At 40.7% G+C, this 14,988-nt stretch overlaps 1 protein-coding gene across 1 annotated transcript in view; it reads left to right on the top strand.

Annotated features, from left to right (window-relative positions):
• The window catches only part of RCAN3 (RCAN family member 3), a 64,482-nt gene extending 50,771 nt beyond the window's left edge, over positions 1-13,711 (top strand). The window contains exon 5 of the mRNA XM_077481853.1: positions 2,687-13,711. Within this exon, the coding sequence (XP_077337979.1) occupies positions 2,687-2,847 (161 nt within the window). The 3' untranslated portion in view covers positions 2,848-13,711. The remainder of the gene's footprint in view (positions 1-2,686) is intronic.
• The last annotated feature ends 1,277 nt before the right edge of the window (positions 13,712-14,988 follow it).

Here is a 14,988-nt window from a genome sequence, read left to right on the forward strand (position 1 = left end):
GGTGACACACACAGGTTAAAATGGCAATTAAAGGTTAATTTCCCACATTTGTGGCTTTTTAAATCACAATTGGTGTCTGTGTATAAATGGTTAATGAGTTTGTTAGTTCTCACATGGATGCACTAAGTAGATTAGACGCTGAGCTATGAGGAGATAGAAACGAGCAGTCAAAAGACCTGCGTAACAAGGTAATGGAACTTTACAAAGATGGAAAAGGATCTAAAAAGATATCCAAAGCCTTGAATAAGCCACTAGTACTGTTCAATCAATTAAGAAGTGGAAAATTTGGGGCTCTCTTGATACCAAGCCGAGGTCAGGTAGATCAAGAAAGAGGACCAAAAGGATCCAAAAAACGATGTGATAATAAATGGCTTCACGTGATTGCTCTTCTTAAATAAGACAGTTTTTTGGCATGATCAGTCATATTTCCAATATTAAGGGCAAAATTTTGCAATTTCTGCCAGGGTATGCAAACTTTTGAGCACGACTGTATATGAGGTTTGGGTGGACTTGCCCTTTAATAATGCTTGGTAGCGGTGAATAATTTGTTGGATAATAATCTTGGTAGTAAATCGTCTCTAGTACAGTATGTAAAGTGCTACGTAAATGGCGCTCTAAAAACACGTATAATGAATAAAAAATTATACCTGTACAGTGTAAATGACCAGAGGTGTTGCATTCAGTAATATGAAACAACCAAGCTCTCCTCTCTTCTCTGTAGCAATCATTCTCCGGACCAGGCCACATTACTGTTTCTGATTGCATTGACTTTGCTTATTAGAATCTTGGTTATGTAAGCGGATTTGTATTGTTTGAATACATCTTTATCATCTGCTGTTCTCTGTTTATACACTGCGTAAAACCAATAAACATAATAAAATGAAACAATTAAGCTCTTGCATATACACTGTGTGCACAACTATTAGGCAAGTTGTATTTTTGAGGATTCATTTTCATTACAACTGCAACGCTCTAGGTCAATCCAAAATTTTAATAAACCTCAAACCTGAATATTTAAGAAAGTAAAAGGTGAGGCTTTGGCTTTCTTAGATATCCTTCTATGTGTGCACAATTTGTGTGCAACTATTCATGTGCAGAATTGTTATAAATTTTCATATCTATTTTCATTTGTTAATGTGATGATAATAAACAACACATTTAAAAAAAATAAAAAATAATCAGTGACCAATATAGATAGCCACCCTTCTTTTCAATAACAGTCATTAGCCTTCCATTCATGGAGTCTGTCAGTTTCTTGATCTGTTGACGCACAACTTTTTGTGCAGCAGCAACCACAGCCTCCCAGACACTGTTCAGAGAGGTGTACTATTTTCCTTTACTGTAAATCTCCCATTTAAGAAGGGCCCACAAGTTCTCAATAGGGTTTAGGTTAGGTGTGGAAGAGGGCCATGCCATTTTTATTCTTTGATCTTTAAGGCCTTTACTGGATAGCCACACAGTGGAGTACTTTGATGCATGCGATGGAGCATTGTCCTGCATTAATATCATCATGGTCTTTTTAAAAGATACAGACATTTTCCTGCACCACTGCTTGAAGAAAGTGGTTTTCTAAAAACTGGCAGTAGGTTTGGGAGTTGATTTTGAGTCCATCTTCAACCCGAAAAGGTCCAACTAGCTCATCTTTAATAATACCAGCCCATACCAGTACCCCACCCCCACATTGCTGGCATCTGAGTCAAAGTGGAGTTCTGTGCCCGTTACTGATCCAGCCACAGGCCCATCCATCTTGTCCATCAAGAGTCACTCTTATCTCCTCCTGATATATCAATTTATGTGTCTTGTTCAGTGGTGGTTGGTTTTCAGCCCTCCTTATCTTGAGCATGTCCCTGAGCACTGAACACCTTGTATTTCTGGGCACTTCAGGTAGATTGCAGTTCTGGAATATGACAGCCCAGGAGAATAAGGGGGTCCTGGTAGCTTCATGTATGATTCTTTTCAAATCTTTGGCAGTTAATTTGCATTTTTTTTCTCAACACATTTCTTGCAACCCTGTTGACTAGTTGCAACAAAACGTTTGATGGTTCTGTGATCACGCCCCAATATCTTAGCAATTTCAAGAATGCTACATCCCTCTGAAAGACTTTTTAGAATTTTTTACTTTTCAAAGTCAGGTAAATCTCTTTTTTGGCCCATTTTGCATGAGGAAAAGAATCTGCCTAATAATTATGCATACCTTGATATGGGGTGTTGACCTCCTAAGGCCACACCTTCCCTCATTATACAAATCACCAGATATGCTTGAATCCAATAAGCATTTAAGTTTTTATACAGCTTGTAGTTGGACAGTATGCATAAAAATGATGATTTGGTCAAAATACTCACTTGCCTAATAATTGTGCACACAGCGTAAGTGAGCATTTCTTTGGGCTGAGCAAGCACACTGTTCAGGGACACACACCTGCGCGGCTGTCAAATTAGGACGAGTGGCTGTGGCCACGCAGCCAGTGCATCCCAATAGACCTGAGTGGGACTGTCTACACGTGGATGCATGGAACACCTGTACATACCATGCGGGTGTAGACAGCCCTTTGCATGGGTGTATGCATAGGTAAGCCTGTGTGAGTGAGGCTTTATTGTACATGTTCTCTGTGTAAAGAAGTCCTCGTTTGTTTTTGCTGTAGACCACTATTATAATGCTGCATTGCTCTCTCTTGTTCGTTCCTAGGAGAGAAGTATGAACTACATGCAGGGACCGAGTCCACTCCTAGTGTAGTTGTTCACGTCTGTGAAAGTGAAACCGAAGAAGATGAAGATGAAATGAAGGGATCAAAACAAAAGATAGTTCAGACAAAGCGCCCTACGATTCCCTCAGCCATTGTAAACTAGTATGTCGCCTTTTTTTCTGTAAAAACTAGATTTGAGAAAACATATCTTCAAAGGGAAATGTAGATCTATTCAGTATGTATATAGCTAATGACAATCTAGGTCATGTATTCAGAAGCTGTCCTAAATTCTGTCATTATTTTCTTGTTTTTATGTTTTTCCTACAATGTGCGTGTTACATTTAATCAGTGTTTTACCTCTTTTGATAAAAGGAAATAGTTTTGACTGCAGCAGAATATAGTTTGCGGCCCATACCACTTGATTAAAATGGAACAACCCCATGAAGAAAGGAAGATTTTCAATATATAGTATGCTGGTTCATCAGGACGGTAAATATTTGTTGTCCTCCTTCAACTAGGGCTAGATTAAAAAGTGGAAGTAAAGGCAAAAACCTAACTAACTCTAAAAACCTACTCCCACCCACATTCTAAGCTAACCCTGTAAAGAAAAGATACTATACTGTGCAGAAGAAAGCTGACAATGGCTGGGAAATGCCAGGAAAGTGACATCACCTATATACTTACTATAGGGCTTCTGTTGTCAGCTGCCTCTCTTACACACTGAAGTCGCTGCTTTAGAATAGATAAGTGTAGCGATCTGTTCTTTACAGGGCTAGATTGATTTGGCTTAAAATGGGGGTGGGAGTAGGTTTAGAGTTAAGCCTAGTACACAATAGTGTGTTTGTTTATTTTTTTTGTTTTTTGTTTTATCATTCAACCCAGCAAGGCTGAACAAAAAAAAACCTGACAGCTCAGGAGGAGCCTCTGTACTAACTATCCGATGTTGGTAAAGTGACCTCCCCTGCTGTTCTGTTGTGTTCTGACAGGGGGATGGCACCTCGCCAAAACACACCGCTCAGCGCTCTGAGCCATTGGCTGAGAGCATTGATCTAGAGCCAATCAAGCAGACTTTTTTCAGTCATACCCTGACTACACATGGGCCAAATGTCGGCCGGTTTCTTTTGAACCAGCCGATCCTGCCTGATGTTCGGCCCATGTGTACTAGGCTTTAGTTAGGTTTTGCCTTTACTTCCACTTTGAAGATTTGGGTTGTAATCCTAGGTTAATACAATGCTCTAGGAAAGGTACAAAAGAAAATATGGATGACTACGCACAAACACAACAGGTTTTCTGTTGACATATAAGATTTTCATCAGCACCGACCACTGATTACGTTCAAAGGGTTTATGGGGTTTACTCTGCAGCCCCATGCTGCTACTTTCTTCCCTTTCTCTTCCCCAGTAGTGCATGCTGAACAGGGCATGAACTCCAGCCCTGGCCTAACATGCCACATGAAAGTTTTACAAGCTTAGTAGGGTACTAATATTTCATTAGAACAGCAATGAAAGACAGCTAAAGAATGTCTGTTCAGTTAAAAAAAAAAAAAAAAAAAACGTCCTAAGTTGTCAGCAGGAGAATATACTAACCTGCACATACTGCTTGCCAAGTGATATATGACAGGCTTGGAGGGTTGTAGTCCAAAGCTGCCAATAATAATTTAATTCTCAATCTGTGCTGATCACAAAACAGCATGAAATAAAAATAAAAAATATTGGTAAAAATCATCTTACTTTTATGCCCATCTCCATGATATCTCCGTGATCAGGAATAGTCTGGTCACATATCTGTCAAGGATAAGGGCAGGGGGAGGATGGTAGCACACCAGCACTGACCTTAGAGCCTTTTATTATCTGCTTTTTATTTGTTTTTTTTATTCATGTGATTATGGCATTACTTCCATATGCAACAATAAGTGTTTCCGAAAAAAATGCTTGTTTGCAAAAGTATATCCAAAATTATATTTTGCAGCTTACCAGTCCTTAGATGTCACTGCAGTAGCTTTATTTTTTAAGCTGTTTTGGTTTATTTTCACCTGGTGCCCCTGCTAGTAACACACTTCCTGTCTTAAGGTGACAACACTGATTCACTGTACAGTGGAACCTTGGTTTACAAATAACGTAGTTAACGAGCCTTTTGAAAGGCGAGCAACTTTGTTTTTTAAACTCTGACTCAGTTTGCGAGTGTTGTCTCGCAAAACTAGCAGAATTCAAGCTAATGGGGTTTGCAGTACTGCATTTGGCCAGAGGTGCAGGGGCACCAGGGACACTTGGAACGGTTCGGAAATACTCAGAATCACTCGGAAATACTCTGTTACAGAGTGTTTCCTAGCCTTTCTGAGTTCAGCCGAGCTGTCCCTGAGTATTTTCGAGGCTCTCTGGCACACCCCCACCTCTGGCCACTTGCGGTATTGCATGTAATAGAAGTGACTGTGGAACGAATTATCTTCGTTTCCATTGACTTCTATGGGGAAACTCGATTTGATATGCAAGTGCTTTGGATTACAAGCATTCTCCTGAAATGGATTGTGCTTGTAATCCAAGGTTCCACTGTACTGTGTCTGTGTACTGTGCAACATTGTTACCTTAAAACAGGAAGTAGGACACTTCCACCTGTCATTATCTCCATAACATGGGAGGAGTGTTCTTTATTGCACAGACAGATAAAAATGTTTGGGATACTGCACGTAGGGAAAAAATGCACACGATCACTGGCGTTTTTTTGGGGCCAAATAATGCAAAACCTGCCTGTATTGTATTGGTTTTTTTTTTGGTTTTTTCTTTTCAATCTTGCCCAGACATAAACTTAAACTGTAAGAGAATATGTATAATTATGTTTGAAGCATGTCTTTGGAGGTTTTGAAGTGATGGAAATTGCAAGCCTAAATAGTGGGTGTAAATAGTGAACCCATTATTTTACTGTACGCACATTTATATAAGGTATATATCGCAAATATAAATAAGGTCTGAAATCAAGACTTGAGAAACTCTCGGGTTGCAGAAATAGATCACATCATGTGATTAGTGATCAGTTAATAGATCTTTTATAAGAAAAAAAAACAAAATGAGAGCTTGTTGTAAACCATGTCTACTAGTATCCTTAAACCTTTTCAGAACCCACTCAACTCCCTTATTGTTTTTGAATGAAAAAATAACTGCATTTCTGTTATACACTTACATTTTTGAATATTGTTAACATTTTAATAACTGGCATGTATGCAGGGGTGCCATCTTTACCTAAAATTTAGCTGTCCCTTAAATAGCTAATCAGGAATGTTAATATTCATCAAAAGTAATCTAAAAAAACACTTCCATCTGAGTATCAGCCTATCACAGTGTTCTGATCATGTTGTTCTGATTCAGGCGAGAATAGGAGATATGCCCCAGAGAGTACAGACTTTCCTTTATGTCAAAGTTCAAGTCTGTTATGTCTAAGTATTGCTTCTGTCACTTTCAAATAATGAGAACCTCCAGAGCAGGGGTGCCCAACCTTTTGAAGAATGAGGGCCACTTAAGTGACTTGGTAACCGGTCGTGGGCCACAATGAGTGGAGCAGAAGGATGACAGTTCCATGTCCACTCTGCATATGCAGAGTCCCATCTGCCAAGATAGAAGGGGATGGATCGGATTGGAGGTAGGTGGGGTGTAAACAGCCACATATCCGTTTACACCTGTGGCTCGATAGAAGTGAACGGAGGGTCAGACCGATAGTGGCAATGGGGCCTAAGGCTGTTTTCCCACTGATGCGCTGTGGCTTACCCACACAGAGGGTGCAGACAAGTGCACTTGTGGCTTTCCTGCAGGTTAGCTGTACTTTGCCATAGACTTCTATTATATCTTGCAGGTGTGGTGCACTTTCTGAAAGTGCACTCAATTTGCAGGTAATAACAGAAGTCTATGGCTCAGTGCAGGTAACCTGCTGGTGTTCTGCACTGCACCTGCAGATCAGTTTGATAGCAGCCCAGTAACCACCGCAGAACAGATATGCCCATATATATATATTGTACAATATTATACATTGTAATTTAAGTAATAAACTTACCTTTAATAACAGTCTTCAATTTAGGTATCGCCGGCTGTTGTCCCAGGCCATAGCGCATTTGGTATCGCTCCACCCATGATAGGAGTTGGCACTATACAGGAAGCACTGGCTTATGTGGCTCTGCAGCCGCTTTCTTCCTCTACCAGTGGCTTTTTTTTTTTTTAACAGAAGCTCTACTAGTGGATTTATTCACAACACTGATGCTCTGGGATGGCGGGTTGGCAACTCACAATCTGGGCTTGCCATCCTGCTATCCTAGAGCAGGAGGTCACGGGCCACATCAGAGGGCTCTGCGGGCCACATGTGGCCCCCGTGCCACTGGTTGGGCACCCCTACTCCAGAGTAAGAACTAAAAATTACATTAGCAGCCAAAAGACCAGTATACTAACGTACAGGATTACAATTTTGCCTGTTATATGCTTTATCTGTGTTGAGTGAGTGCAGGTCCTTGAGTACATGTTATGTGTCAGTAGCACCTCTTTTGTGTAGGGTACTACTGAGTCTGGCACACACGAGCTGGCAGTGAGGCCTCAACAAGAGGAGTGGCTGCCCACACAGGGAGAGCTGTTAAACACATACAATGACTATTATAGAAGTGCACACCACATATTTAGTATGTGTTTTGGGTCTGAAGGGCTTGGCATTTTTTTGATATTCAGAAAATCTACTTTGAATGTTAGCATAATAATTGATTCTTACTGGAGTTCTCCTTTTAAAGACCAATTTCTGCAAAAAACAGTGTAATAGTTGTGATATAATATGAAGTTGTGCTGTATCTTCAGGCCAATTCATTAAAACTGGAGAAAACCAAAAACACACAAGTATATAGGTGTTCATAGTGACTGATTTTATAATTCTTGATAAAATAATTATCAATAAAGTAAAACTTTAAAAAGTTTGTATGGGCCAAGCTGGCCCAAGCAAACTATTTCCATTACTAAGCAATGCATCCATTGATTTGTGATATAAATATACTGTAATAACATTAATTGTATGCAGTAAGTGGCACTGTGTTCCAGCAGCAGTAAAGGCGGTTTCCAGTCTAAGTAAGTTAGGCTGAATGCTTCTCCACCATTCATGAGTTGGGTTATATTTTTATCAGTGAATACAAGAGTTCCGCTTGAGGTGGAAATTGGCTGAGGTAGTAGAGATGAGAACATATTACAATCAAAAGAACTTGGATATAAACTCATTAATAAAAATACAAGGCTTCTCCTAAATGGCATAGAAGCTCTTAGCCTGTCTGTCTTTAATTTCGGCAGCAGACAGGTAGTCTCCCATACAGTTGCCAGAATTCAGTGCCAAATACTGTATGTTGCGAATGCTATTATAGTATATAACAGCACACACAGCAGCTGCATATGCTCTGTATAGCCTGCCCCCCTAAATATTAAAAGAGTTAGTTTACCATTTCAGGAAAGGTGAACTAACACTATACCCACCCCACTGTACTTACCTTCCCGGGTGATGAGTTGTCAGTGCTGGATCAGAGTAATGTTCTAAGCCAGTGTTGACAAATCAGAGTAGCTCTGATCCATCCTGGAAGCGCTGCAGAAAGAAGAGGGAGAAGAGCAGGGACTTCAAATCCCTAGCATGGGCACTGACAGCAAATTGCCCACAAAACTGAGTATAATAGGAAGAAATATGGTAGGATAAAAGGTGATGCCTGATCGGTTTCTATTGGCAACAGTTCACTTATGCTAAATTGGTTATCTTCATTTTTCATTCATTAAAGCGGAGCGCTCCACCCTAAAGTGGAACTTCCGCTCATCGAAACCCTCCGGTGCCACAACTGGCACCTTTCAGGAGGTAGGGAGGTGCAGATACCTGTATAATACAGGTATTTGCACCCACTTCCGGGCATAGATAGCCGCAGAATCTGCGGGTATTTATGCCACTTCCTGTCTCTTCCCCGCTGTTTGCTGGGAAACACGCGGGTCTCAGAGATAGCAGGGAATCGCGCATGCTCAGTAGGGAACCGGTAAGTTAAGCCGCAAGGCTTGACTTCCCGAGTCCCATACCGAAGATGGCGGCGGCAGCACCCGAGAGCCGAGCGGCAGATCGGCTTTGGTTGCCGACATCATGGACGTGCTGGGACAGGTGAGCGTCCATATTTTAAAAGTCACCAGCTGCAGTATTTGTAGCTGCTGACTTAAAAAAAAAAACGCGGAACTCCCGCTTTACTATTTGAATGAATCAGCCTCTGGCATCTTTATACCTCTTAAGCATTTTGTAATTCCCCTGTCATTTCTCCCTCCTTCCAGTAGGTGCCCTTACAAAGCCAAATGAAGGTGCTGTGATGGCTTATCAATCATGGAGAGCAAGTACAAAACTGTTAAATTCAGCTGCGAGAGAGTGGCACCTTAATTTTGGCTAAGCAAGTTGATAGATGAATCTATGTATGTATGTATGCCCAGTTTTGGGTGGAACTGGCCTTTTAGTGTAAATACATAAGATTATTGTAATTGGCCTGACATAGCGATGTTTGTTATTCACTGAGCATGTTTGCAATGTAATGAGGATGATTATTGTACTTGCAGAAATAATGGCTGCAAGTGTGTCTTATTTGTTATAAAACTCTGCCTTGTTATTAGTTTTAAATTTGAAGCAATATGTTACCTGTTTCAGATGTGTCGTAAAATACAGAATTGTATTGAAGGTGGGAAAATATGAACTAGTACACCTTTCCCATTGCTGTGAATGTATTTCAAAGCTGAAAAATGAGCTTCATCCTTTTTAAAGGCACTTTACATTTCTTTTTTTTTTTTTCACGTATTACAGCACTAGTATATAAATTACAATAGCCTAATGTTTTGTGTGTTTAGACAAGCCATATTTGGTGAATATTATAATGTCTTGTGTTATGTTGATTGTAAGTAAAGATGTGCAATGACTTTAGGGAAAATGACACTCTTAGTTGCATTTCACTGTGGAGTGAGTAAATGGTTTCTGTAATACTGAAGAGATTACTATATGTATGTGAAAAATTGAATATGCTGATAAATTGCATGTACAACAGAGGAATTGGGTTCCTCTCTGCACTGACTTCTGACCGAGATGGCATAGAATAAGCTTTGCATTCAAAGCAGATTAAAATCCACCTATTTCCCTTACATCTGCTGCTCTTTAACCTAAACTAACCCAAACTCAACTGTACAGCTCCTCAAACTTCCACTGAGGACCAGCTGGTGTTTCTAGGACATAGCCAGCTGGGGGGCAGGATCTGACCTTAACCTCCAAGGCGCTACATTGATTTTGTTTTCGGAAAATACAGTTTTTACTTCCAATTTTTTTTTTTTTTTTTTTTTATCCTATTATTTTATTTTATTTTTTTAAATAGAAGTGCTGCTGATATCCATCAGCCTCTTTTAGCCGCCTACTGTCAACATGCTGTTGCTCCAGTGATAGTTACACACCATTGCATTAGGCCAGCTTCCTAATGGTGACAGTGGTAAACCATGTTGATGCAATATGTCAGCGCCACTGCTTGTGACGCATGTGACATGGGGGTTATTTACGAAAGGCAAATCCACTTTGCACTACAAGTGTACTGCAAGTGCACTTCAAAGTGCACTTTCAAGTGCAGTCGCCGTAGACCTGAGGGGGACATGCAAGGAAAATATTAGCTTGCACATGATTGGATGATGAAATCAGCAGAGCTTCCACTCATTTCAGATCTTCCCCTCAGATCTACAGCGACTGCACTTCCAAGTGCACTTTCAGTGCAAAGTGCATTTGCCTTTAGTAAATAAACCCCACAGTTACAACACAGCAACACAATTTAAAATCAGTAGTGACCCTATAAAAGTGTCTGAATAAGGACTTTTATGGCAAGATCTCCAGGTAATTTTATTAAAAGCTAAGGATTTACAATTATATAAAATGATCAGGTTTAGCTCCACTTTAAGAGTCCATTTAGGTCCTTTCACTCTGGTATGTTAATGTGTGTTATGTTGCCTGTTTATGTGCCTTGCATTATGACAGCCTATTCATTTGAATTGGCTGCTACTGCACCAGAATGGACCAGAAAATGCACATTCAATGCTTTTTCATGCCACGTCACACCAAAATGCACATTAGTAGTAGTTAAAAGCTGCAGCAGAGTACAACAGAGGTCCATTCTTTTAGAATGTTGGGGTTCCGTTCAAAATAAATAGGAGTGGTCCTAATCTATCACAGTGGTGATTAGGTTGGGGAGCAGCAGGTGTAGGTGATGGAGCTAAAGCTCAGTTTAGGTTTAGATCCACTCTAAGCCCTTGTACACACGGTCGGAGAATCTGTCGGAATGTGTCCTATCGGACCGTGTTGTTGGATAATCCGACTGTGTGTGGTATGCATCGGACTGATTCCGTCGGAATATCGGACCAAGTTTTCCAACATGTTGGAAATATTTTCTGACCAACTGGTCCGATAGGACATACTCCAATCATGTGTAGAGAATTTTGATCGGATAAAGTGCCACGCATGCTCAGATCAAATTCCTACTTCAAAGCTATTGGCTACTAGCCTGAATGTAGTCCCATCGTAACGAAATTACGTCATCACGTTCTGAAAGAATGGATTTTTCGACAACTTTGTCCGACCGCGTGTATGCAACAGTTTCGGACAAGATCAGACGGACAAAATCTGGCGGATTTGGTTGTCCAAATCTCCGACCGTGTGTACAGGGGCTAAGGCTTAATGTACACTGGACGTTTTTACAACCTCTCCTGAACAATTAAACTTGACAGATAGTAACACCATTTTGTTGCGTTTACATGCCGCATTTAGCGACGTCTTGCCGCACTTAGAAGCATTTAAATATAAATATATATATTATATATATATTTTTTTTTTTTTCAAAATGGCCAAAAATGAAAAACGCCTGTAAATGAAACATAGCTAAACACAGTAACTCACATTTGGCACTTGAAATGCCTCTAAACTCAGCTTCTGAACCCATTTTTTCTGTGTTCCAAAAAAAGGCTCCAAATTCAACTGGCTAGAAATGACTGTAAACGATCCAGTGTACATGTACTGATAAGAGCAGAGTTCAGGAGCAGTCGAAAATAATGTCCAACTGCTCCTAAATGTCCAATTAGCAGCAGCAGTGTACATGCGGCCTAAGATATAATTATATATCCCTATTTACTTTTTCTTCTACATGGAGATTCTGCAGACCTTCTTTAAACAGCTGGCCTATCTTAGCACTGTTAGGGCGACCATACATGGATTGAAATTTGGCCTGTTCAGCAGGGACTGGCTGAATTTCGATTCCATTTATGGGCTGGCTGGTAATACAGAAGTCAGTTGGTAGATTGACTTGTGTACAACCAGCCTGTTGAGATTTCCTAAAAGATTAGTGCTACCGGCTTTAGGGTCCTTTCACACGGGGCGGATCAGTTCTGATCCGCCCCGTGGATGTCCGTTTGCTCAGCGGGGATCACTCCGCCGATCCCCGCTGAGCAGGGAGATGACAGCTCCATCTCTGCACACTGCGCAGGGACGGATCTGTCACAGCGCCGCTCTCCCCTATGGGAGATCGGATGTCGACGGACCGCAGTGCCCGTCGTCATCCGATCCGATCTGCAGACGGATGGAAAAATAGCTTTTTCCTCCGTTACACTTTTTCGGATCGGAGCGGGTCGGATGTCAGCGGACATGTCACCGCTGACATCCGACGCTCCATAGAGCTCTATGGAGCACCCGTTCAGGTCCGCCTAAAAAACTGACAGGCGGGCCTGAACGGGACGTCGGTGTGAAAGGGGCCTTAGCTGGCAGCACTGATCAGTGCATTCTAATGGCAGGGAAGCCTTCCCATTGTCAGAAAACAATAGCACAGTGGTAGGGATTCCCCCATCCACCTCAAATGTGGTAATCAGGTCATATATATTCTTCAGCTTACTGGTTGAACAAAAAAAAAAAAAAGATTAATGTGTGGCCAGCCAGTGATATGTAAAACCCTTAAAAAGTTCATTTTTTTTCCATCCTTGGAGAGATTTTCCTTCACTTTCTGTCCAATACACACAATAGACAGTAGTCAAACCTCTCCAAAGTGAGGGAAACTGGTGTCCCCACTGATAGATGTTTTCCCCCACTTTGTTCTGTTAACCACTTAACCACAGTTCCAATGACACTGCCACCAGGACAAATAAAGAGAGCGATTCTTCCCTGCATGGACACAAGCAGCAATAAAAAAACCTCACAAAAGGTCTAAGCTTTCAAAACTGTAAAGTTTGGCTTTTGATGCAGTATAAGGTTCCACTAGGAAATTGCTAAACTATTGCTAAACTAAGGGTTAGAGTTGGATGCACAATTTCCATCTGAGGAGTATACTGATAGTGTGCTGAATTGGCTGCCCGGGATATTGCTTCATCATATCCCTTGCTATCCGTAGAGCCACCAACCCACATTTTGGTTACCAATGCTCTGAGCTGTTCAGCTTTATCCTTTAAGTCTAGACGGTAAAAATCAATCATTATCCAAGCACAGGCCAGGAGTCGTGGTGGAAAAAGCCAATCCACTTGCAAAGCTTTATTTCTGCAGGGGTATGTGCAGAGCTAACTGGGGGGGTCCTCATTGCACTCTGTTCAGAGAGTATTTTCACCATAGACAAAGGTGGAAATCTCCCTTTTTGAAGTGAAAATCCTAATAACATGAACAAAGAGAAGTTATGTTCATTACCCAGATGGTTTTTGGCTAGTTGCCATAGGTTAAGGTATGTCATTGCTTGCTGACCAATGTTTAAAAAGAAGTGTATAGAGGAATTGCCCTATCAGCTTACAAAAAGTATCAAATTCACGTTCTGTTGTCCTGTTCTGTCTTGTTATGTCCTTATATGACAAATGTTATATTTTTGCAAATATGGCAAAATACTATAATATTGGGTGCTATTGGATTTACTATAAAATTATTTTGATGTAATGCCAGACTGCTGTCATCACCTGTATTCACTGTTAGATGCTGCTGTTTGAATATGTTGTTTAAATATACATTACTTGTCTTCTTTATTATATGTCACCTTTGATTATTCACATTGTTTATATATAGCATATTTTGCAGTACAAGTCTATACATTTATGTATAGATAAACCTTGACTGGAATGCTACTACTAATAGCCCTGCTAAATGGTGATATTAATGGGATAGCAAATCAACAGAACAGAGAAGCAAATGGACAAGGGTGAATTCAATTTGGTGCAAGAAAGTCTGCTTGGTTAGTACAAAAGCTGTTAGTATGAGTAGCTTTTATAAACTTATGGGGTACAGGGAGAATGTTTGCTGTCACGATCAAGGGATCTGATTTATTTAACTGCAAGCTTCACATGTTTGCACGTGTAAGAAAAATTGTGCTTGATTCAAAAAAGTTGTTAAAACCCGATACCATCTTCATTGTGCCCCCCCCTGTCAACCTCTCAGCCTTAAAAAATACATACATTTTTAGTAGGTGTCTTCTGTCCACAGTGGTGGTGGGGGGGGGGGGGGGGGGTCCTGATCAACATGGCAGTGCTCTCTGTGGCATTCTATTATGAACTCCAGTCATCTTCATTAGACATTCTCAGGAGGTGTGTCCTTGATGAGCTGGACTCGAAAGTGTGTTGGAGGTCATTCAGCGTGGGGAAAGTTTTTAGACCCAGTCAGCTTTTTTTTTTTTTTGTCTTGGATGAGAAGATTCACCCCTCATTTTGTACCGGTGGCATCTAGATAATATGGTGAGGGTGGATCCAAAATTTTAGAATTGTCACCACACCGAGAGGTACAGATAAATCTTAAAATGGGGACACCTGTGCCTGGGATAACAGTCTAAGAGGAGAATTTCCATCACTTTTGGTCAAATTATCTATGAAATGGTTGTTCACATCGTCAGTCGCTCTTTGGCATCCTTTTCTGAAGAAACAGAATACGTCACATATTTTCTTGATATTATCTATGTTGCAATATGGGCAGCTGCAGGTACAAAATTGTGTTTGTATTCCAACGTCCTGTTATTTTCACTATCACATAAGAAAACAGAATGGCATCGTTTTGATATTTGTCTAGAGTAGGCAACCTTTTGAGCATAGTGTGTTGAAAAATGTTTTCAAAGAAATTGAGGGTGCTGATTTTTATAACAAAAAAAGTCAACTTCACACTCTCAATCACTAAAAGGATTTTTTATAATGTAAAAGCTACTTGCATAGTAGCAAGAAATTAATATCCTGCACTCTCACGCCTCAGATCTCCCCCAGTTCACCTGCACAACTGTACCCCCCTGTTTTTCTGCCCCGCCACTGTAACCCCCTGCACA

This window comes from Lithobates pipiens, unplaced genomic scaffold, assembly GCF_037356315.1.
Source record: "Lithobates pipiens isolate NorthernLeopardFrog02 unplaced genomic scaffold, aLitPip1_a1.2 Scaffold_16, whole genome shotgun sequence".
NCBI lineage: Eukaryota > Metazoa > Chordata > Amphibia > Anura > Ranidae > Lithobates > Lithobates pipiens.